At 35.0% G+C, this 25,523-nt stretch overlaps 1 protein-coding gene across 6 annotated transcripts in view; it reads left to right on the top strand.

The window, feature by feature from the left end:
- The window catches only part of LOC125659554 (myosin-VIIa-like), a 40,478-nt gene extending 19,254 nt beyond the window's left edge, over positions 1-21,224 (top strand). For 3 of the 6 annotated variants that reach the window (XM_056148452.1, XM_056148451.1, XM_048891265.2), the window contains 20 exons: positions 43-270; positions 494-903; positions 1,485-1,636; positions 2,623-2,804; positions 3,002-3,105; positions 3,538-3,713; positions 15,605-15,699; positions 15,825-15,886; positions 15,973-16,125; positions 16,442-16,547; positions 16,673-16,808; positions 17,084-17,122; positions 17,853-17,945; positions 18,048-18,181; positions 18,392-18,510; positions 18,610-18,676; positions 18,787-18,903; positions 19,592-19,675; positions 20,336-20,455; positions 20,652-21,224. In XM_056148452.1, the coding sequence (XP_056004427.1) occupies positions 43-270; positions 494-903; positions 1,485-1,636; positions 2,623-2,804; positions 3,002-3,105; positions 3,538-3,713; positions 15,605-15,699; positions 15,825-15,886; positions 15,973-16,125; positions 16,442-16,547; positions 16,673-16,808; positions 17,084-17,122; positions 17,853-17,945; positions 18,048-18,181; positions 18,392-18,510; positions 18,610-18,676; positions 18,787-18,903; positions 19,592-19,675; positions 20,336-20,455; positions 20,652-20,762 (2,688 nt within the window). In that variant the 3' untranslated portion in view covers positions 20,763-21,224. The remainder of the gene's footprint in view (positions 1-42; positions 271-493; positions 904-1,484; positions 1,637-2,622; positions 2,805-3,001; positions 3,106-3,537; positions 3,714-15,604; positions 15,700-15,824; positions 15,887-15,972; positions 16,126-16,441; positions 16,548-16,672; positions 16,809-17,083; positions 17,123-17,852; positions 17,946-18,047; positions 18,182-18,391; positions 18,511-18,609; positions 18,677-18,786; positions 18,904-19,591; positions 19,676-20,335; positions 20,456-20,651) is intronic. The other 3 variants (XM_048891259.2, XM_048891262.2, XM_048891263.2) reach the window with 3 other exon arrangements.
- The last annotated feature ends 4,299 nt before the right edge of the window (positions 21,225-25,523 follow it).

Genomic DNA, 25,523 nt, shown 5'->3' with positions numbered 1-25,523 from the left:
AACAATGTGTGAAGCACCATCTAACGAGTCATTTGTGTATAGATTTCTTGTCTCGGAAATGGTATGCATCGAGTTATGGACGCAATAGGAGAATGTGAACAGCACACGAAGCAGATGGGCATGCGTGAAAGTAGTTCCACTTGGCGGTTGTATTTCCGGAAGGAATATTTCGTTCCTTGGTATAATCCTAAAGATGACCCTGTAGCTGCAGATCTGATCTATCAACAAATCATGCGTGGTGTCTCAGTAGGGGAATACAAATGCGAAAAAGTATGAAAAATACTCAATACTCAATGAATTCATGTCAGTCGTTACAGAGTAATATGAATGATAAATCCTTTTGATTAGGCTATTTTTCATTCACAAAAAAGCTTTATATAAAGCAAAATTATATTTGCTGCATAATAGACAAGAAGATATGATAAAAAAAAAAGTGTTTATGATATAAGGGAAGCGTATGATATTTTGAAAGACTTTCTATTACAAATTACAGAATGAGGATTTGGCAAAACTAGCAGCCCAGCGGTACTTTGTTGAAAATCCAGGCAGTGTAGACACAACGAAATTGCAGACATTTTTAACAGGTTGGCTTCCGGAGTCCAACAAGAAAACCATAGACTTGCCATACTGGACAACAAAAGTTATGCAAGTTCTACAAAATGACATCACGAAGGACCGCAACAAAGTTCGAGAACTCAAATGTGATGTAGTGAATTTCGGAAAAGAAAAGTGGTATCTCATGTTTTCACGATTTTATGATGCAAACAAGATTCAGAATGCTACCATGACTTGGCACAATGTTATTCTTGGACTAAATAGTAAAGGTTTGCTGATTATGGATGAGGAGGAGGATGTTAAGAGTTCTATTTCACTTCTGGAAATCACAGACGTCTCAAAAGGAAGGTCAGTTATAAATTTAGATATCAATTTATAAATTATTTTACATTCAATAATTTACAAAACATTCACGCACTGTAACACAGTGGCGGATTTAAGGGGAGCAGCAGCGCACGCGCGCCTAAAGTTTTCAAATTTAAGGTTAATAGTTTTTTAGAATTTTAGAAAAATGTTAAGGATAAAAGAATTCCACTATCGGAGAAATAAATGACAAAATATTTTGATTTATTGAATTACGTTTATTTAGAGAACTTACATTTTCCAAAACTCCTTAAAATTTGCGTCATTTTATTCATTTCACCTTATTAAAAATGACAGAAAATAGTAAAAATGACAACACAGGAGACATATTTCTAGCCCAATATAATCTGTAAAATCCAGGGCGAAGAGCCCTGGACCCACTAGGGGGGACTCAAGGCGGCCCCCAGACCCACTGCCTCATAAAGTTGCGCTACCCCCTAATCGTGATTCATGGATCCGCCCCTGTAACAGGTTTATTATATTAGAAAAAATGAATAGCAAATATCATACGAGTCTTTCGAAAAGTTACAGAATTTTTTCGCATGGTACTTACTTGTATAACGTAGACATACAGTTACCGTCAGTACTCTGCGGTCTGAGGATTTTGTGGTCAGTTCTAATCAAGCCGAAGATTTGTACCTGTTGGTCACCAAGTTCATGGATGGACTGCGAAGAAAGTCAAAGTATGGCATTGCTGTCAAGGATTCGACGCAAATAGGTAGGTTGATCGTGATATACAAACTTGAAAGTTTTGAAATGATAGTTTGAGGTGTTCATCGTCCTCGATTATGGGTCATTGTTTTCTGTAAACCAAAATTTGTTCACGTGTGAGAAATTTTCGAGAGGTCTGCGAGAACCTTATCATCGCAAATATTTCTCGACGCGAATCAGTTCTTTAATCCTCTCTTGTTTTTGTTAAAGATAATCTCATCTCGAAAATCTGTCGCCGTGAACCAGTTCATCATTGGTAAATCGTGAAATAAAGTCGTCGCGAGTTGATTTACTTCATATTTGTGATAATCGAGATTTTCTGTACATAATGAAATACCAGAGAAATCCAATGTCCTTCACCTTATTTGTTTTTGTTTATCAGAATATTCAATTGACAAACTGCTCACACTAATGATTCTAAGCCCCGGAGATACGTGTGTTTTCCGTATATTTGAGAGTTTTGTGTCAAGTTCTCGTTGGTCTAGAGTTATCGTATATCTCCCAAATATTACCCTAGGGAACTCTGCCTGATGCTATCTTACAATTAGCAACTCGGGGTAGTATATGAAAGGTGAAGATAACGAACAGTGATCAATCTCATAACTCCTACAAGCAATACAAAATAGATAGTTGGATAGTATATAACCCATGTTTAACATGTAGAAACTAATGATGTGGCAAAACCTGAAGGATCCGAGGCGTCTATTTAAATATCTTTACAAATTATTCTCTTCCTTTTTTCCCTATCTTAATATCTCAAAAACATAATACCACAGCCAGAATTTCAGTATTAAATGCAATTGACTACTATGCTGAAATATATGCAAATTTTCTTGGAACCCTTTGCGCATGCTATATTTGCGACATTCTAAGATATAATTTCTCACTTGAAGTAGCATAATATAATGTCTCCTACATATATTTTGAGATTTTCTTAGATATGCTATTTGCAATTGATAAGGTTGAATACAATAGTTTCGAACATAATTTCAGAAGGTGCAATAGGAGTGGGCCTTACTAAAGGTGATCTGGTGGAATTAGAGCAGCCATATGAATATTGCATGAATGAGGATGTGTACAGCGCCACCTGTGTCAGGACAGGAAAACTCTCCATGATGCCAAGAGATTTAATCTACGTCATCCCAACTATTGAAGAACCAGCTCATGATACCTTAGTAGGTTTCTAAATCTAAGGCATAGTACATGTAAATGTATACGCCTTGCAGTTTCCCCTAGCCAGTGGTTCCGATCCGTTTCACTAATATTCCCTTGAAAGTTGAAAGTAACAAACCGGAATCTTTCATTAACAAGATGAGGTCAATTTACTATGATACTGGTAAATCTTTGATAATGATATCCTTTTATTTTACAGGGCATGTTAACTGTTCAATTACGCAAAGACCCCAGTGTTTTTCCAACCCATGTTTGTGTTCAGCGTGAGCATACGTTGCAAATGTACTCCAAACTCCATTTCAGGTAAAAAAAATTTAAAATTTACTGTCTGCACCTATTCTTGATTGTGACACATAATTGTAACTTCTACCTTTTTTTTCAATTTGATATTCGGTTTTAAACGGTTTCCGAAATATATAGTCGTTTTATAATTGATTGATTGTACTGTTTAACGTCCCTTTCGAGAATCTTTCCCTCATACGGAGACGGTCACCATTGCCTGTAAAGGGCTGCAAAATGTAGGCCTATGATTGGCGCTTACGGATTTTGAGCATGGAGGAATCTTTATCGTGTCACGTTTGCTGTTACACGGGACCTTGGCTTTTGCTCCATTTAGTCACCTCTTAAAATAAGCAAGGAATACTGTGGACCTATTCTAACCCGGATTCTCACGGGACTTTTATAACTGAATGTACTTGAAATCAAATATAGATGCTGTGAAATATTTTGTTACAGACAAAGTAGTGATAATGCAGTCACAAAGCTTTTATCCAAAGCTTCATTTAAATCTTCAAAGAAAGATAAATCGCACTCAAACTGGCAGTATCAAAAAGAGCCAATCAAAAAGCCTCTATTAAGAAGAACACACCTGAGGGAGGAGCTCAGAAGAGCCAGCTGCAAATGTTTTCTTGATATCCTTTTATTTATATCAAATTAATCAATACCAAACATAAGGGTTAAATGTAATTATAGTTTCAATTGCTGCTATACCATTTCAACTACTGTATATCTGTTTATGCTATCTGTAAGGTTATTTAAAGCAGGTTTATTTTTGCATCTAATAATCATAATTAGTAACATTAGTATTTATAATCGCTGCAGCTAGGATTAAGTAATTATGTTCCCCAAACAAAGTTTGGGAACATATTGTTTTTACTCTGTTTCTTATTATTATTATGTTCCCCAAACAAAGTTTGGGAACATATTGTTTTTACTCTGTTTCTTCTTCTTCTTCTTCTTATTATTATTAAGGTCTTCCGTCTCCTGCGGAAGACCTTACTATTATTGTTCGCGTTCTTCTTCATTATTATTATTATTTTTATTATTATTATTATTATTATTTTCTTTGGTAGTACACGCGTTTTTCTCAGCCATTTCTCGATCGATTTTCACGAAATTTTCAGGAAAGATGTCTTTTGGTGACGAGACTTTGCTTGCAAAATTTCGTGCTTGACGTCACTTCCGGTCAGGAGTTATCTCTCTTTTAGTGACTTTTTGAAGGGCCTTGTTGTCCACACATCTCCTCCGTTAGTTTTGAAGCTAGAGTCTTGAAATTTCTACACAAGATAGAGTAAACATTTTAGAAGATTTGTGGGGGATTCGATTTTACCGGAGGCGATTTGCCTAAACGCTCGCCTGGACCTGAAAAAATGGATGCCAAAATTTTTCGCCGATTTCGGCGATTTTTGACCTTTCATCTCCAATATCTTTTTTCTTGCAAATATTTTGTTAAGACATGTAGAACAAAAGTTGTGCACATTTACAAGATCTTTTCGAAAATATCAAGATTTAGGGGCTAGCCCCTTAAATTAGGGATCTAGAAGGGCTCAAAGTCTAGATCAAATATCTCAAAAATCGTTAATATTTTGGTATAAGTCAAAGAACAAAAAATGTTCATCTCAACTATCCAAATCTATTCAGATAAAAATTTAGGTCATATGTTACGTAATAAGGGATTTTAAGGGCCAAAACCATAAATTTTTTACCCCTTGTATCTCGAAAACGACAAATATTTTGAAAAGCAATAAAGAACAAAAGTTGTTCAGAATGATGATCTGAACAATATGCATATTTCGTTTTTACCCTATGTGGCCCCGTTAGGGAGCTACAGTTTGGCCCCTAAAAATTACTTCTAGAAATAACTCGAGAACGGTGAAGAATTTCTAAATACTTGTTGAACAAAAAATGTTTGAAATGTCATGACCTTTTTTACGATATCAAGCAAAAGGGGCTGACCCTTTAAATTAGGGGCCCAGAAGGGTCCAAAGGTTTATGAGAATATCTCAGAAACTATTAATATTTTGTAATAAGTCATTGAAGCGGAAATGTTCATCTAAACGAGCTTGTTCTTATCAAATCCAAAAGTAGGTCATATGTTACGTAATAAGGGATTTTAAGGGCCAAAATCCTAAATAATTGACGCCTCATATCTTGAAAACGACAAATATTTTGAAAAGCATTATTGAACAAAAGTTGTTCAGAATGATAATCTAAACAATATGTACATTTCGTTTTTTCCCTATGTGGCCCCGTTAGGGAGCTACAGTTTGGCCCCTAAATATTTCTTGTAGAGATAACTCGAGAACGGTAAAGAATTTCTAAATACTTGTTGAGCAAAAAATGTTTAAAATGACAAGGCCTTTCTTACGATATCAAGCAAAACGGGCTGGCCCTTTAAATTAGGGGTTCAGAAGGGTCCAAATGTTTTTGAGAATATCTCAGAAACTATTAATATTTTATAATAAGTTGTAGAAGCGGAAATGTTCATCTCAACGAGCTTGATCTTATCAAATCAAAAAGTAGGTCATATGTTACGTAATTAGAGATTTTAAGGGCCAAAATCGTAAATATTTGACGCCTCATATCTTTAAAACGACATATTTTTTGAAAAGCATTATTCAACAAAAGTTGTTCAATGTGTCATAACCTATCGATCAATATCAAAAAATGGGTCTGTGGGCCTCATGGCTCGCCTGTAGAGTCGATTTTTGTTGATATCAGTCGATTTCAAAAACTTGTAACTGGTAAATATTTTGTAAGGACATATTGAACAAAAGTTGTTCAGTTTATCGAGATCTATCGATTGATATCAAGAAATAGGCCTATGGTCCTAATGGCTCGCCTGTAGAGTCGATTTTTTGTCGATATCGGTCGATCTCAATAACTTTTTACAGGTAAATATTTTGTAACGACATATAGAACTTGTTGAGTCTATAGAGGGCTAACAAATGACATCAAGAAATAGGCCCGAGGGCCTTATGGCTCGCCTGGAGAGTCGAATTTCAAACGAATTTCACCGCAACTTTGCTTCAGAAGCTTATGATATGAAAAATTGATTTTATCTAAAGTGTCTTAAAGTCGGAAACTAAATTGGGACTCATTTGTTTTTGTTTTTTTTAACTCCGAGTGCATCAACAAATCGGACGGAAGACCTACTCGTTGCTCGCAACGAGATCGTGTCTAGTTATTATTCTTTTTCTCCGGTACTTTTTTGTCCGGTAGTGTTCTCAGAAACTACAGAAAGGATCGATATGAAACTTTCCAGGATGATAGTATAGCGTTTGTAGATGTGCATAGTGATAGTCATTTTGTCTGCACGTGCATGCACACGCGCGCACGTGCATTGCAATTTTGGTACAAAAAATGGAAAATCAGAATATTGAAGGAAGCGATATAAAACCTAAATAGGATGATAGTATATCATTTGTACATATGAAAAATAATAGTTATTTTGTCAGCACGCGCACGCATGCGCGTGCACGCGCATTACAAAATTTGTACACTAACTTTGGAATCAGTCTAACTTTTTTGTTGTTCATTGAAATGGCTTGAAATTCATATCATAGGTAGATATTGAGACCCTTAACTGATTCGCATGGTCAAAATTACCAATTTGCATGCGCATGCACGTGCGCTTCATTTTGATTGGATAATACTAAAACGTTTGTAACTATCTTATTTATGAAACGAATGAGATGATATTCACAGCATACGTAGACAATATGTGTATCTATATATTGGTGTAGCAAAAAAATGCCAACGCACACGCGCATGCGCGTGCAACGGTTTTTAAATGTTCAAATTTTAAAGGACGATAACGTTTTTGTTTTTCATCAAATTCTATTGATATTAATGGTTTAGATGTGTCTTGGTACTCCTTACAAATTGCTGTGGTTAGAATTACTGCTCAGCACGTGCATGCACGTGTGCTGAATTCTGATTGGACGATTTTAAAATCGCTATAACTTCCTTATATTTGATGGAAACGTTATGAAATTCACACTTTGGTTATATGATACACATGCCTGTTGAACGACATCAACAAAAATTCGGAATCATACACGCATGCGCGTGCAACGCTTTCTTTCATTTTTGGGTACTGAAATGACCATATTAAACCATATTGAACGTACTACATGTAATTAAAGGCTAAAATAAAATGATTTTTTCCTATAGATTCACAAGGACATCACTTTTTAATTGGGGGAGGTTTGGGGAACATCTGTAACGGTCCCCGTTACAATTAGAACTAGTTAGGGTCTTCCGTCTTCAGCGGAAGACCCTTCTATTATTCTATTGTTGATTTTTCACTTTTCTTATTATTATTAGGGTCTTCCGTCTTCAGCGGAAGACCCTTCTATTATTCTATTGTTGATTTTTCACTTTTCTTATTATTATTAGGGTCTTCCGTCTTCAGCGGAAGACCCTTCTATTATTCTATTGTTGATTTTTCACTTTTCTTCTTCTTCTTATTATTATTATTCTTTTTTTTTCTCCTTACCGATTTTTGTGCAGAAGATTTCTCGGAGATGGATGGATCAATTTGCTTCAAATTTTCAGGATTGATGCGTTGCCATTTGAAGTTTGTACCGCCGTTTCAATTTTTGAAAAATCACTTCCGGTTGGAAGTTATCCCCCTTTTATCGATTTTCAGATGACCATTTTGTCCAGACAAAAACTCAAAAACGATAAAAGCTAGAGTGCTGAAATTTTCAGTGATGTTAGACGACATGTTGTAGTTGTGCACCTGGGTTTTCAAAATTTCCGGAAGTACCTAGTATGGAAGCTCGGTAGGGGTCGAAAATGGAGTTTTAAAAAGTGTCTCATTTTTCTCCACGTTTTAAATCATAACTTTTTACTCGTAAATATTTTGCTTAGACATATATAACAAAAGTTGTACAGTTTATTGAGATCTTTCGTGTCATATCAAGAAATGGGCCCATAGACCTCATGGCTCGCCTGAACCATTGACTTTCTGTTACAATGATTAACTTTTTTCTCACGAAACTTTTGATAAGACATGTAGAATAAAAGTTGTTCAGGTTTGCAAGATCTATCTAATGATATCAAAAAATAGGCCTCAGGGCGTCATGGCTCGCCTGAACAGTCGAATTTGTATCACAATTAATAACATTAATAACTTTTTTCTCGAGAAACTTTTGACAAGACATGTTGAACAAAAGTTGTTCAGTTTCGCAAGGGTTAACTAACGATGTTAATAAATAGGCCTGCGGGTCTCATGGCTCACCTGAACAGTTGGGTTATTGTTGCAATCTATAACATTTTTGTCAAGAAACTTTTAATAAGACATCTTGAACAAAAGTTGTTCAGTTTTGCAAGATCTTTCGAACAACATCATGAAAAAGGCCAACGGGCCTCATGGCTCGCCTGAACAGTTTCATCAGTGTCACAATTACTAACTTTTTTCTCGAGAATCTTTTGATAAGACATGTAGAACAAAAGTTGTTCAGTTTTGCAAGATCTTTCAAACGATATCAAGAAAAAGGCCCACGGGCCTTATGACTCGCCTTAACAGTGATAAATATCGCATAACGTTATACTCGTAAATATTTTGTTTAGACATATATAACAAAAGTTGTACAGTTTATTGAGATCTTTCGTGCCGTATCAAGAAATGGGCCCATGGGCCTCATTGCTTGCCTGAACCATTGAGTTTCTGTTACAATGATTAACTTTTTTCTCACGAAACTTTTGATAAGACATGTAGAATAAAAGTTGTTCAGGTTTGCAAGATCTATCTAATGATATCAAAAACTAGGCCTCGGGGCGTCATGGCTCGCCTGAACAGTCGAATTTGTATCACAATAACATTAATAACTTTTTTCTCGAGAAACTTTTGACAAGACATGTAGAACAAAAGTTGTTCAGTTTCGCAAGGGTTAACTAACGATGTTAATAAATAGGCCTGCGGGTCTCATGGCTCACCTGAACAGTTGGGTTATTGTTGCAATCTATAACATTTTTGTCAAGAAACTTTTAATAAGACATCTTGAACAAAAGTTGTTCAGTTTTGCAAGATCTTTCGAACAACATCATGAAAAAGGCCAACGGGCCTCATGGCTCGCCTGAACAGTTTCATCAGTGTCACAATTACTAACTTTTTTCTCGAGAATCTTTTGATAAGACATGTAGAACAAAAGTTGTTCAGTTTTGCAAGATCTTTCAAACGATATCAAGAAAAAGGCCCACGGGCCTTATGACTCGCCTTAACAGTGATAAATATCGCATAACGTTATACTCGTAAATATTTTGTTTAGACATATATAACAAAAGTTGTACAGTTTATTGAGATCTTTCGTGCCGTATCAAGAAATGGGCCCATGGGCCTCATTGCTTGCCTGAACCATTGAGTTTCTGTTACAATGATTAACTTTTTCCTCACGAAACTCTGATAAAACATGTAGAATAAAAGTTGTTCAGTTTTGCAAGATCTATCAAATGATATCAAAAAATAGGCCTACGGGCGTCATGGCTCGCCTGAACAGTCGAATTTGTATCACAATTAATAACATTAATAACTTTTTTCTCGAGAAACTTTTGATAAGACATGTAGAACAAAAGTTGTTCAGATTCGCAAGCGTTACTGACGATGTTAAGAATAAGGCCTGCGGGTCTCATGGCTCACCTGAACAGTTGGGTTATTGTTGTAATCTATAACATTTTAGTCAAGAAACTTTTAATGAGACATCTAGAGCAAAAGTTGTTCAGTTTTGCAAGATGTTTCAAACAACATCATGAAAAAGGCGAACAGGCCTCATGGCTCGCCTGAAGAGTTTGATTAGTGTCACAATCAATAGCTTTTTTCTGGAGAAACTTTTGATAAAACATGTAGACCAAAAGTTGTTCAGGTTTGCAAGATCTTTGAAACGATATCAAGAAAAAGGCCCACGGGCCTTATGACTCGCCTTAACAGTCTGATAAATGTCGCAATCAATAACTTTTTTCTTAAGAAAATTTCCATAGGACATGTAGAACAAAATTTGTTCAGTTTTGCGAGATATATCTAGAATGATATAAAAAAAAAAAATAGGCCTCCGGGCGGCATGACTCGCCTGATCAGTCGAATCTGTATTGCAGTAAATAACATTATTAACTTTTTTCTCAAAAAAAAGCTGACCCCTTTAATTAGTTGCCGAGAGGTAGAGAGAGTCTTTAATTTATAACATTTAAATGATCAATATTTGTAAAACATTACCAAAGCTAAATTGTACGTCTAGACAATATATTTGTATCATTATTTATGAACGAAAATGTCAGTCAAATTCTTATCTAATCACATCTAAATTTGGACGGAAGACCCACTCGTTGCTCGCAACGAGATCGAATCTAGTTATTAGGGTCTTCCATCTTCAGCGGAAGACCCTTCTATTATTCTATTGTTGATTTTTCACTTTTCTTATTATTATTAGGGTCTTCCGTCTTCAGCGGAAGACCCTTCTATTATTCTATTGTTGATTTTTCACTTTTCTTCTTCTTCTTATTATTATTCTTTTTTTTTCTCCTTACCGATTTTTGTGCAGAAGATTTCTCGGAGATGGCTGGATCGATTTGCTTCAAATTTTCAGGATTGATGCGTTGCCATTTGACGTTTGTACCGCCGTTTCAATTTTTGAAAAATCACTTCCGGTTGGTAGTTATCCTTCTTTTATCGATTTTCAGATGACCATTTTGTCCAGACAAAAACTCAAAAACGATAAAAGCTAGAGTGCTGAAATTTTCAGTGATGTTAGACGACATGTTGTAGTTGTGCACCTGGGTTTTCAAAATTTCCGGAAGTGCCTATTATGGAAGCTCGGTAGGGGTTGAAAATGGAGTTTAAAAAAGTGTCCAATTTTTTTCCACGTTTTAAATCATAACTTTTTACTCGTAAATATTTTGATTAGATATATATAACAAAAGTTGTACAGTTTATTGAGATCTTTCGTGTCATATCAAGAAATGGGCCCATGGGCCTCATGGCTCGCCTGAACCATTGAATTTCTGTTACAATGATTAACTTTTTTCTCACGAAACTTTTGGTAAGACATGTAGAATAAAAGTTGTTCAGTTTTGCGAGATCTATTTAATGATATCTTAAAAAAGGCTCCCGGGCATCATAGCTCGCCTGAACAGTAAAATTTGTATCGCAATTAATAACATTGATAACTCTTTTCTCGAGAAACTTTTGACAAGACATGTAGAACAAAAGTTGTTCAGTTTCGCAAGCGTTAACTAACGATGTTAAGAAATAGGACTGCGGGTCTCATGGCTCACCTGAACAGTTGGGTTATTATTGCAATCTATAACATTTTTGTCAAGAAACTTTTAATAAGACATCTAGAACAAAAGTTGTTCAGTTTTGCAAGATCTTTCGAACAACATCATCAAAAAGGCCAACGGGCCTCATGGCTCGCCTGAACAGTTTGATTAGTGTCACAATCAATAACTATTTTCTGGAGAAACTTTTGATAAGACATGTAGAACAAAAGTTGTTCAGATTCGCAAGCGTTACTAACGATGTTAAGAATAAGGCCTGCGGGTCTCATGGCTCACCTGAACAGTTGGGTTATTGTTGTAATCTATAACATTTTAGTCAAGAAACTTTTAATGAGACATCTAGAGCAAAAGTTGTTCAGTTTTGTAAGATGTTTCAAACAACATCATGAAAAAGGCGAACGAGCCTCATGGCTCGCCTGAAGAGTTTGATTAGTGTCACAATCAATAGCTTTTTTCTGGAGAAACTTTTGATAAAACATGTAGACCAAAAGTTGTTCAGGTTTGCAAGATCTTTGAAACGATATCAAGAAAAAGGCCCACGGGCCTTATGACTCGCCTTAACAGTCTGATAAATGTCGCAATCAATAACTTTTTTCTTAAGAAAATTTCCATAGGACATGTAGAACAAAATTTGTTCAGTTTTGCGAGATATATCTAGAATGATATAAAAAAAATAGGCCTCCGGGCGGCATGACTCGCCTGATCAGTTGAATCTGTATCGCAGTAAATAACATTATTAACTTTTTTCTCGAAAAAAATCTGACCCCTTTAATTAGTTGCCGAGAGGTAGAGAGAGTCTTTAATTTATAACATTTAAATGATCAATATTTGTAAAACATTACCAAAGCTAAATTGTACGTCTAGACAATATATTTGTATCATTATTTATGAACGAAAATGTCAGTCAAATTCTTATCTAATCACATCTAAATTTGGACGGAAGACCCACTCGTTGCTCGCAACGAGATCGAATCTAGTTATTATTATTATTCTTTTTTTTTCTCCTTACCGATTTTTGTGCAGAAGATTTCTCGGAGATGGCTGGATCGATTTGCTTCAAATTTTCAGGATTGATGCGTTGTCATTTGAAGTTTATACCGCTGTTTCAATTTTTGAAAAATCACTTCCGGTTGGAAGTTATCCCCCTTTTATCGATTTTCAGATGACCATTTTGTCCAGACAAAAACTCAAAAACGATAAAAGCTAGAGTGCTGAAATTTTCAGTGATGTTAGACGACATGTTGTAGTTGTGCACCTGGGTTTTAAAAATTTCCGGAAGTGCCTAGTATGGAAGCTCGGTAGGGGTCGAAAATAGAGTTTAAAAAAGTGTCCAATTTTTTTCCACGTTTTAAATCATAACTTTTTACTCGTAAATATTTTGTTTAGATATATATAACAAAAGTTGTACAGTTTATTGAGATCTTTCGTGTCATATCACGAAATAGGCCCATGGGCCTCATGGCTCGCCTGAACCATTGAATTTCTGTTACAATGATTAACTTTTTTCTCACGAAACTTTTGATAAGACATGTAGAATAAAAGTTGTTCAGTTTCGCAAGATCTATTTAATGATATCTTTAAAAAGGCTCCTGGGCGTCATGGCTCGCCTGAACAGTCGAATTTGTATCGCAATTAATAACATTGATAACTTTTTTCTCGAGAAACTTTTGACAAGACATGTAGAACAAAAGTTGTTCAGTTTCGCAAGCGTTAACTAACGATGTTAAGAAATAGGCCTGTGGGTCTCATGGCTCACCAGAACAGTTGGGTTATTGTTGCAATCTATAACATTTTTGTCAAGAAACTTTTAATAAGACATCTAGAACAAAAGTTGTTCAGTTTTGCAAGATCTTTCGAACAACATCATGAAAAAGGCCAACGGGCCTCATGGCTCGCCTGAACAGTTTGATCAGTGTCACAATTACTAACTTTTTTCACGAGAATCTTTTGATAAAACATGTAGAACAAAAGTTGTTCAGTTTTGCAAGATCTTTCAAACGATATCAAGAAAAAGGCCCACGGGCCTTATGACTCGCCTTAACAATGATAAATGTCGCATAACTTTATACTCGTGAACATTTTGTTTAGACATATATAACAAAAGTTGTACAGTTTATTGAGATCTTTCGTGTCGTATCAAGAAATGGGCCAATTGGCCTCATGGCTCGCCTGAACCATTGAATTTCTGTTACAATGATTAACTTTTTCCTCACGAAACTTTGATAAAACATGTAGAATAAAAGTTGTTCAGTTTTGCAAGATATATCTAATGATAACAAAAAATAGGCCTGCGGGCGTCATGGCTCGCCTGAACAGTCGAATTTGTATCACAATTAATAACAATAATAACTTTTTTCTCGAGAAACTTTTGATAAGACATGTAGAACAAAAGTTGTTCAGATTCGCAAGCGTTAACTAACGATGTTAAGAATAAGGCCTGCGGGTCTCATGGCTCACCTGAACAGTTGGGTTATCGTTGCAATCTATAACATTTTAGTCAAGAAACTTTTAATGAGACATCTAGAGCAAAAGTTGTTTTGCAAGATGTTTCAAACAACATCATGAAGGCGAACGGGCCTCATGGCTCGCCTGAACAGTTTGATTAGTGTCACAATCAATAACTTTTTTCTGGAGAAACTTTTGATAAAACATGTAGACCAAAAGTTGTTCAGGTTTGCAAGATCTTTCAAACGATATCAAGAAAAAGACCCACGGGCCTTATGACTCGCCTTAACAGTCTGATAAATGTCGCAATCAATAACTTTTTTCTCAAGAAAATTTCCATAGGACATGTAGAACAAAATTTGTTCAATTTTGCGAGATATATCTAGAATGATATCAAAAAATAGGCCTCCGGGCGGCATGACTCGCCTGATCAGTCGAATCTGTATCGCAGTAAATAACATTATTAACTTTTTTCTCAAAAAAAAGCTGACCCCTTTAATTGTTTGCCAAGAGGGAGAGAGAGTCTTTAATTTACAACATTTAAATTATCAATATTTGTAAAACATTACCGAAGCTAAATTGTACGTCTAGACAATATATTTGTATCATTATTTATGAACGAAAATGTCAGTCAAATTCTAATCTAAATTTGGACGGAAGACCCACTCGTTGCTCGCAACGAGATCGAATCTAGTTATTATTATTATTCTTTTTCTCCGGTACTTTTTTGTCCGGTAGTGTTCTCAGAAACTACAAAAGGGATCGATATGAAACTTTCCAGGATGATAGTATAGCGTTTGTAGATGTGCATAGTGATAGTCATTTTGTTTGCACGTGCATGCACGCGCGCTCACGTGCATTGCAATTTTGGTACAAAAAATGGAAAATCAGAATATTGAAGGAAGCGATATAAAACCTAAATAGGATGATAGTATATCATTTGTACATATGAAAAATAATAGTTATTTTGCCAGCACGCGCACGCATGCGCGTGCACGCGCATTACAAAATTTGTACGCTAACTTTGGAATCAGTCTAACTTTTTTATTGTTCATTGAAATGGCTTGAAATTCATATCATAGGTAGATATTGAGACCCTTAACTGATTTACATGGTCAAAATTACCAATTTGCACGCGCATGCACGTGCGCTTCATTTTGATTGGATAATGCTAAAACGTTTGTAACTATCTTATTTATGAAGCGAATGAGATGATATTCACAGCATATGTAGACAATATGTGTATCTATATGTTGGTGTAACAAAAAATGCCAACGCACACGCGCATGCGCGTGCAACGGTTTTTAAATGTTCAATTTTTAAAGGACGATAACGTTTTTGTTTTTTATCAAATTCTATTCATATTAGGGGTTTAGATGTATCTTGGTACTCCTTACAAATTGCTGTGGTTAGAATTACTGCTCAGCACGTGCATGCACGTGTGCTGATTTCTGATTGGACGATTTTAAAATCGCTATAACTTCCTTATATTTGGTGGAAACGTTATGAAATTCATACTGTGGGTATATGATACAAATGCCTGTTGAACGACATCAACAAAAATTCGGAATCATACACGCGTGCGCGTGTATGCACGTGCAACGCTTTCTTTCATTTCTTCGTACTGAAATGACCATATTGAACGTACTACATGTAATTAAAGGCTAAAATAAAATGATTTTTTCCTATAGATTCACAAGGACATCACTTTTTAATTGGGGGAGGTTTGGGGAACATCTGTAACGGTCCCCGTTACAATTAGAACTAGTTTTTAAATGTTATTAGACCTTAACTGGTTTACCTATACTGCAATATATGGATGATAGTCCTTCCTCCGACCAGATGTCTGAAATGGAATTGTCCAATGAAAGCATCATAGAACCAGCAATGAGGAGTGTATGTCAAAAATATGTACAACGGGGTTTTAAGGATATTGATACAGAAACTGTACAAAATAGATTCATTAACACTTCTTAATAAAAGTAGATAGAATACACAATCCTGTATGTGTTTTTTTCCAGAGACATATGCGAGATGAAATATATTGCCAGATTATCAAACAACTTACAAAAAATCCTAACAAGTAAGTATCAAGTATGCTTACAAATGTAAACATCTTTAGCCACAGTGATTATTATTCCATCAATTTAAAAGCTATAATTGTTTTAGGTCTGGTGAGGACCGTGGATGGCGACTACTATACCTTCTCTGCACATGCGCGGTACCAAGTTCCGAACTATATGACGAATGTGAACAATTTATGAGTGGAAGCAAACATCCTTTATCTCAGATATGTTTGAAAAGACTTCAGCTCACTAAATCGTAGGTTATCGTAATACATACATACATATATACACACATACAAATTAAAAAGCAACACGAAAGCAAACTGTAGAATTTTTCATTAATATCAATATCTTCTGGCGTATTACAAAGCCATATATGTTATTGAAATCGTTAATGTTTACTTTCGTGTTGCTCTTTCTTTTTTATTTTGATATGTAAAGATTAATATGATATATATATATATATATATATATATATATATATATATATATATATATGCTCACATTGCTTCTATATTTTTAATTGCACGTATCATACATCTGACACAAGTTTGTATGTTTTAATTTTTCAGAGAGGGCGCTCGTCAATATCCGCCTCATCCAATGGAACACGTGGCTATGACGAACAAAAAGCACACAATCAAAATTAGCGTAGGATTCCCTTTCCAACAACAGCAAGTATGTAGTTTTGAGATTGATAACTGTTCGTTATCTTCACTTTTCACATAAGATATTATCATAAAACATGTTATAGTAAAACTTCTGTAAGATAGCATATATTAATTTCAAATTATCATTTAAAGGACTTTGAAATTGAGGTCAGTTGTCGTGTGGGGGAATTCAAGCGCCAGGTCATGGACACACTTGACTTGGATGGCCCAATGGAGTATGGACTCTGCTTTGGACTGAAAGACAGAGGTTCATCACTTTTTAAACCTAGTGTGTGCTAGCTTTTTTTCTTCCTTTGGTTTAGTTTCATGTCAAAAGTCTAGATTTCATACCTGGTACCTCTCAAAGGCAATGTAATATTTGACACATCACTTAATTTCTTTCCAAAAATAAATTAAGACTAGACTTTTGATTATATTAACTTTGCTAGTTGGTGTGAAAGTAATTGTATTAACGTGGTCTTACATGGTTCATTTTCTTATTTTCAAATATATTTGATGTGTTTTCCAAGTACGTCTTATGTGGTACTTGTGTTTTGTTCACAGACCAAAGCACTGGTGCATCTTCGAAAACAAAACCATTTTGTATGTAGAGTAGAAATTTTTCTAATGTGTACTGCATGGTCACTTTATATTGTATACCAAATTTGCACAATTTAGTATCTATGAAATAATTTTTTCTGCACTGTTGCAAATGGTGACAGCTAGACCTAGAGTGCAAAGTAATAGTAACTTTAAAACGGATGAGCTGGGGCTTGTTAAGATAACATTTATTCATTTATTTTAAATAAAGCTTCTAAGTTATTTTGGTGATCTTTTTCATAATGCAAATTGAAAAAGCGAGCTGATTGGTCTTGCATGGAACTTTCATGTCTATTATATTTTGGCTTGCCTCAAGAGAAATTTAGAGCTTGCTCGCATGGGTAGCTAAATGATACTTAATCATGAATTCATTTTATATGATACAAAGATTTTTTCACAGATTTCAAATGAACGGACGTCTATTATGGTACTTGTATCTGTGTACTGCAACTTTACGTATATTAATTCCTGAATTTAGGAATTTTTTAAAATTAGAATTGTTTTGAATTACGTACATGTATATGATATATTATCTATATTTTGATTTATATTGATATAATTTATTTGGAACCCAACTCCAATGTTTACAACCCAAGTCTCTATATCTTAAACAATCCACAATACCTTTTTAAAGTCCCGCGTACGGTGTCAAACTTTAAGATCAAAGCTGTTTTCGTATTAATTGATAATTTAATCTACGTGTGTTTCGAAACCGAGTAAAATTTAATTTCAGTGATTAGTGCACCGGATGGGGAGTACTTCCTGGATTCTCTGACCAACGTTGAACTCTTCTGGGCCAAACAAATGAGATCACAACGTTCAAGCGGTGAGTGCAGTTTTCCGCCTGCTAGCATGTCAATCATTGCAATGGTAAAAATGTCGATTGTTCCTTAAAATGGTAAATATTGCAAGTAATCAATATTTTCAGTGACAGAATCGAACATGGGGTCCCCCGATTTCACAGCTCCCACTGCTGTTCACGTGTTCTTTCTGAAAAAGCTTTGGGTGAATGCCGAACCCGGTAAAAATAAAAATGCAGATTCCATGTTTCATTTTCCACAGGTAATTATATTGTATCACAAAATATACATCTAAACATTCATGAATTAATTCACATAAATATCAACAATGACATGTGAATTATAATGTGTATATAAATAATATGATTTGTTTAAATTGTGAATAGATACATGTAGGTTACAGATTATTCATGTATCAGCTGTGGCAGGTATTTACTGAAGTGGGAAATCAAATGTATACCTTTCGTTTTAGGAGGTCCCAAATTATCTTCGCGGTTATCATAATTGTTCGGAAAAGGATGCCGGACGATTAGCGGCATACATTTACAGAGCACAGTTTGGAGATGATGTTTCTGCTCTCGCTGACTTTGAGTAAATATAATTTTTCATTTGTTTAGTACAATTACCAATAAATTACAATGATAAATATAAATATTAATAAATGATTTATGTCAAATATATTTCATTTAGAACAAACATGAAAGCTCTCATACCGCAGCCGCTCCTTCCAAACAAACCCCCAAATGAGTGGAAACAGGTGCGTCAATCATTTTTATATAGGTAGCGTTATATCATTAAAAGCGATATTTAAGCTTTAGTTTTACAAACAAAATATGTCAAATAATATAGGTATGTTCAAATTTCTAGGTTGTTATGGAAGAAATTGGTAAAACCAAAGGACGTAGCTCAAACGAAGCAAAGCTGGCTTTCCTCAATGTCATACACAACTGGCCAACCTTTGGATCAGTATTCTTCACTGTAAAGGTATTTGTTAAAAACAACTTCACAAATAAGTCTACATCATCTTTGTTTTGAGAGCCTACAACACACATGCTAGGAATGAATGAAAGGTGAAGATAACGAACAGTGATCAATCTCATAACTCCTACAAGCAATACAAAATAGATAGTTGGGCAAACACGGACCCCTGGACACACCAGAGGTGGGATTAAGTGTCTAGGAGGAGTAAGCATCCCCTGTCGACCAGTCACACCCGCTGTGTGACCTATATCCTGATGAGGTAAACGGAGTTATTCGCAGTCAAAATCAGTGTGCCAAGAACGGCTTAACATTTGGTATGAAACATGTCAGACAGCATTTGACCCAATGATAGGTTGTATTGACGAACTAGATCGTTATAACGACCATAGAATTTGCGAAATTCTGACTTCAATCGAGACTGTTGAAACCCCATTACCATCAACTTGTTTGTTAGTAGCTTACCTCGATTTTAAAAACTAACTATACGCAGAACAAGTTCTTGCATATCGAATCAGCTGAGATATATAAACACCATATGCAGGTGATAATGGAGTATTACTACATAAATATGGGAAGTTGACGATGGGGAAACTGAAATCATCCCGTTTGTCATACAGTTGAGTTGTCAGTTTGCCGTTAATGTCTACTTTCAATAAAATATCTAAATATACTTTTTCATTATTGTTTTCAGCAAAGATCTCTGAAGTCGTATCCAAAAAATGTATTGTTTGCCGTCAATGTTAATGGGGTAATGTTCCTTGATGTTACATCTAAGGTAATACAATATGCTTTTGAAGTTTTGTGGAATGAATATGATGGTATATGTAACAATTGTATTTTTGACAATTAATCTAATAACCCTCTTGTTGTACAATTGCTTTTAAACTCATTTGCAATTTGGAATGATTCAGAGCTAATACAATGCAAATATAGATTAAGGTTTACAAAATGGTTATGTATTTCGACAATATTTTGTTTCCCCTCGTGTGATTGAATCTTCATGAACGTATAGATATGTTTTGCGGAAGAAATAACATTGCATTCCCGTGTGTTCAATGTTTTTATACTTTAATTGCATCAGACAGGAGTGCGTTTTCAGTTTTTCTCTTTGTTTTTTTTTTTTTATCGCAAATCATACTTTGTTGAAAATGCATTGAAAATGAAGAAATCCACAGTCCCTGTGTGACACTATATTTTAAAATGAATGCTCGTTTTGAAACAGGCAATGTTATAAAGTGTTAAATCACAAACTATAGTGCATTTTTTAGATATTCAAATAAACAGAAGTTGAAATAAGTGCCTAGGAGGAATAGGCATCCCCTGTTACATATGTACGAAATAAGAACATTTTAATTGCATAGGAACCAGTATGGGTGGTTTGTTAATAGAGGGTTTCCATAGATTGAAAATAATCAAGTTGTTCGTTTTTTTAAAGACTATTCTTGTCCAGTATGAGTACAGCCAAATTCCCAATTGGGCGTATGACGAACAGTCGTTTACACTGATAGTGGGAGAGGGCGCGAACTCCACCAAGGTGTACATGGAAACAAATCTGGTTAGTAATATCATTTGAAGAATAACTTCATCCCAATATTGTCCCTTTGAGGGTCATTGGCCTGTATGGGCCAAGTAAACACGATAAGACACTCTAATTAAACTAGGACATATTAAATTAAGAAATGATACAAAGAAAAGAAGTTTGATAATTTTATGTAATACCTCTATCTATCAGTTTGCTGTTTGATTTTCAGGGCCATAATATGGATGACATCATTATGTCGTATGTGGAATGGATGATGAATGCACATATACAAAAAAGGCCGTCGTATGCTGGCGTCACAGTTGGGGAATCGCTCTGTTAAGAACAATACATCTATCATGTAAATAATTGGGGGGTGGGGGTGTATTCTTGTGTACTCTTTACGATTGTATGTATATAATCATACCGGTAAATTTATTTTTTTTGCGGAAAAGAGCCATATTGTAGACAGTATTTACTAATTGATTAATCCTAGTATGAAAAACATGCAAGGACGGAAGAAATCTCTTGCTAAGTAATCTCAGTTGTAACAATCATTATACGTTAAGATTGACCATGTAAATGAGGTCAATTAGAGGTCAAGTTTAAGATGTTATTGATACTATTAATCATTTTATACCTGGTGTCGTATTGTAATATGTGTGTTCAGTGAAAATGTACTCTTTACATAATAATGTCGTATAACATGTTTTTTAAAAAGATATCTTATATTTCTATAATGTTATGTGTATTGCATTTACATGATTTATGACAGGGGAATCAAATAAAGTATTATTCTATTGTTTTCATATTTTATAGTGAACCTGTTTACCTAAGGCCTGAACAGGTCGAACTGTTTTAAGGGATGCATTTTTTCTACACCCCTTCTTTCCCACCTTATTGTCGGTTTCAGTCCAAATTCCTTTACTTCAAGTGTTTTTTCATTGCTTGTTTGCAATGCTCTTATCTTTAGCATGTGTTTAATTAGTTGTCATCTCCTCTGCAAAATTCCACACCTTATCATTTCTTACAGGGGCAGATTACATATCTTATAAGTATTTTGTGAAAGATTAAAAATGTGAGATAACGAACAGGGATCAATCCTTGCATCCTATAAAAAGTACGAAATCAAGATCAGGACAAAGACTGACCCTGCAAGAAAAACAGAAGTTGGATTATGTGTCTAGGAGGAATAAACATCCCCTGTTTCTAAATCAGAGCATTGTAATTGCATAGACAACGGACCAAGCATACTCATTTTCCCTTGAGTATAGAATATACAAAATTGAGAGCATGACAAACAAGGACCTCTGAGAACACCAAGGGCGGGACCAGGTGCCTAAGAGGAGCAAGCAACCATTGCCAACTGGTCGTTCCCGTTGCAAACCCCCATCCCGACCAGGCAAACACCAGCAAAAACCATCACACAAAGAATTACCCAACACCCTGCCCGAATCATGCCAGACAACACTTGACCCGACGGCTGGTTATATTTGTAAATAAGAGCATCATAATGACCACGAACTTTGCTAAATGCTGACTTTGAACGAGACTGTTGAAATCCCCGGAACAATTAACCCATTTGACAGCAGTCTGTCTGGGTTTTAAAAATTATCTTAAGCAGAATATGCTCTAAACACCATATTCAGATGATAATGGAACACTGTCGCACAAATCTGAAAAACTGACGATGGAGAAACAGAAGTCATCTCGCCTACCTCAAGGCCAAGGTAATAGGTTCATAAGAGTTGGTTCATGCTATAGAGTTTTCAGAAGCAATTATCATATACAGGTGACTCTCGATGGCTCGAACGTTCGATCTCTCGAAGTTCTCGATCTCTCGAAGTGAAGTTGGGTCCCATAAAACACATTTCATTGTTTTTCACTCTCGATCTCTCGAAGTGGTGGTAGCGTATACCCACCGTTACAGAAGCGTGTAATAATTTCCGCTTGGGCCTTACCTGGATTTTGCTGAATGCAGGAGGTGTAATTAGATGTTTACATAGTTGAAACATCGCCGTTACGTCTTTGTGGATATACACCTGAGTATATAATTGGTTAATTGGTCAGTTTACACCTAGCTTGCACTGCATAGGGTTTTGAGTCGTGATGATTAAAATTATATATAATCCGACTATGAATGAAATCTAGAATTTGTTTTGACGTGACAACGAAAGAGTAAGTTTTATACATAATTTAGAGATCTACAGACTGTTAAATTTCTCGAGTTTGTTCTTTGTGTAAAGTTACTCTAAAACATCGTTTTACTCATTCGTTAGAATTTTGTGTTAGGTAAAGCGACATAACATTGTGCTCTGTTTAGTTTGCGATAGTAAAGCATCATCTGAACTTGGTTTTGTATGACTATCTAAGCATGATTAAAGAACAAATAAATACATAAACTTTGAAATGTTTTTATTAATGCAAAAGAAGGTTTTTTATTTTGATATCAAAATACCTGACGAATATGAAGGAAAACATGTCAAAACGATATCGTATGATCTTGTTGGTATACATTTCCGGTTACTGTAAAATCTTAACCATACCGGCGGACCTTCAATTTCCGAATTTCGATCTCTCGAACTCTCGATCTCTCGAAGTTTTATCAAGGTCCCTTGAACTTCGAGTTATCGAGAGTCACCTGTACGTGCAATAGAAATGATATTATAAATCTATGCAAATTGTACAAATGTTTAGAAACTTTTTTTTCATCAAAGAGTTGTAACTGAAGCACTTTGTATATTGAACACGTCCTCTAAAACGATGTACAAACCCTAGACCACGCTATTTTCTTCTTTCCATCACCCGATGCTGGAGTTCGTCAATTTCGCAAGATTTTATCAAAACAAAGCTGAAGGTTGAAATTTTCAGAAATTGTATTGATTTGTCATTGAAATATATGTAAGTAATGTTCCGTCATTCAACTTGGAATGACGTTGATAATGTACCAGAGTTTTTAACATATAAATAACATATGATACAAATAAACTATAGGATTCATGACATTGATGAGATTGATACCTGTTCGTTATCTTCACCTTTCATTGATCACGTTTTTTCATCATTTTTATTCACTGTTCGTTATCTTCACTTCTCATAAGCATTAAGGTCTTGCAAACACTTAATTAGTAACTGTAGGGTCTAAGGACACGCAGGTTGAATATTAATTTCTCTCAGGATGGTTCAATGATATTTTAACACAAACTTTTGAAATAAAAAATGTTTGCAATGTTCGTAACCATGATTCAGTTCTCTGTATCCAAAAAGCATTTGTAATGGAGATCTTATAGTGGAGAAAGTATATAACTACATTGCTCAGGACGCAAAGTATTTCGCTTTTATGCTCATGAATCACTTGGATTGTGATGGCTAAAAGACATTTTTGGCTCTATGAATAATCAGTCTGATATTTTTAATGTCGTGTTTAATTTACCAACTTTTAACAAGGGTGGACAAGAAACATTGGTGCAAACACCAAATTTATGGCCCGGAAAAAATTTGGGAAGTGTAAGAAATAAATATATTAAGAATAGTCGTTCCATGACAGTTTTTATAATGGCACGTGATAAAAATTCTTTTATTTGAATTGAAAGACCTCAAAATGGAATACATTTTTCAAAATGCAGCGCGAGTTACTCCCCCCCCCCCCCCGGATGCAGGGGCACACAAGACGTTCGGTCCTCAACATAACGTCAATATAGCATCAATATAAGGATTTACTATATCTGATTGTACATGTAATTAAGTGCTAGTTAAGGGTTTTTTCTGTAATTGATGAAAACTATTGTGATTGGAAAATAATTTTAGTTATTGATTTTATTTACGTGTCCAATGTATGATTTTTTTCGCAGACAATGTTGGTTCATGATGTAACAAATTCTGTAAATATATTAGTCATATACTGATTTAGATCAGGATCAAAATATCCTTAGCATATCATCAATTCTTCATTATTGATTTTCAACAGTTTGGACGACCAAATCAAAACTAGATATGTAGATTTTACATGTGTATTACATAAGCGGATCTATAGGGGCCTACGAGGATTGTAACACACATACCTCTTTGATTTTGGTTTCAAAAAGAGTGCAAGAGAGAGAGAGAGAGAGAGAGAGAGAGAGAGAGATCCGGGAACATCATTACTGCATTACATTGATTATAAGATAGTAATCTAGATTTAAAAAGTTAGAAGAGGAGGAGGGGGGCCGACATCTATTTTCACATACTGATTACAGGTGTATTATTATTTTCAACATTCATAAAATTTAGTTTGAAAGTGGTGGGGTGTTAATGAAAACTATGTGAATTTAGTATTTTTTTGTCAGACATTGAACTTTTGATCACACCCTTTAGCAATAAACGATGTAGATTCGTTTGTCATTTTAAAGTCTTTTTTAAAAAGTTTTTTTAATTGGTAGCTAACTTATAAAACCCAATGCAGATGATACAAAATGCACAAAATTAAAATATGATATTAACAACTTAGTCCTATGGTTCACCACCCCACCCTTTAAAATTTTCTAGATCGGCCTCTGACAATGTCAATTACATGTACATTGAATCCGTATCTAATGTAATCCTTCCGTTGAGATCTGGGTTGGTTTTCGTTATTCACGTGCGATTCAATATTTAAAAAAGTACCTTTTTGATTCAACATTAAACAGCTCGAGTTACGTACATGTAGCATTAGGGGTTGGGGTAAGGATAAGCCCCACACGTTTTCGACATCGTTCTTTTTTCGCTAATATTACATGCAAAGTTGGTCACTTTTTAAAAAAAAGTTCGATCTATGGACTGGCTCGTGAGATTTCTTTTAAATAGTAGTAGTGAATTGTAGTGGAAGTACATCTAGTTGTAATCAAATTAACCGAATAATTGGAATAAAGTAACAAACCTTGTCCTTTTACTCGAAAAAAATTGGATTTAGGATTTTGATTTCATTTTTAGAATTTTGCGAGGTAAGATATTTCAGACAATTGTGAAACCAACTTCTCCTCCCTCTTTCCAGGTGGTGATGTTTATTACAGATTACTTCTAAAATTCTCGGAATTCTTATTGTATTACAACTTGGACAGAAATAAACATTAAATAAGGCTGTACGGGT

The sequence above is a fragment of the Ostrea edulis genome, chromosome 9, assembly GCF_947568905.1.
Source record: "Ostrea edulis chromosome 9, xbOstEdul1.1, whole genome shotgun sequence".
Taxonomy (NCBI): Eukaryota; Metazoa; Mollusca; class Bivalvia; order Ostreida; family Ostreidae; genus Ostrea; species Ostrea edulis.
The sequence above is the reverse complement of the archived record's forward strand: the minus strand, read 5'-3'. Positions and strand labels throughout refer to the sequence as shown.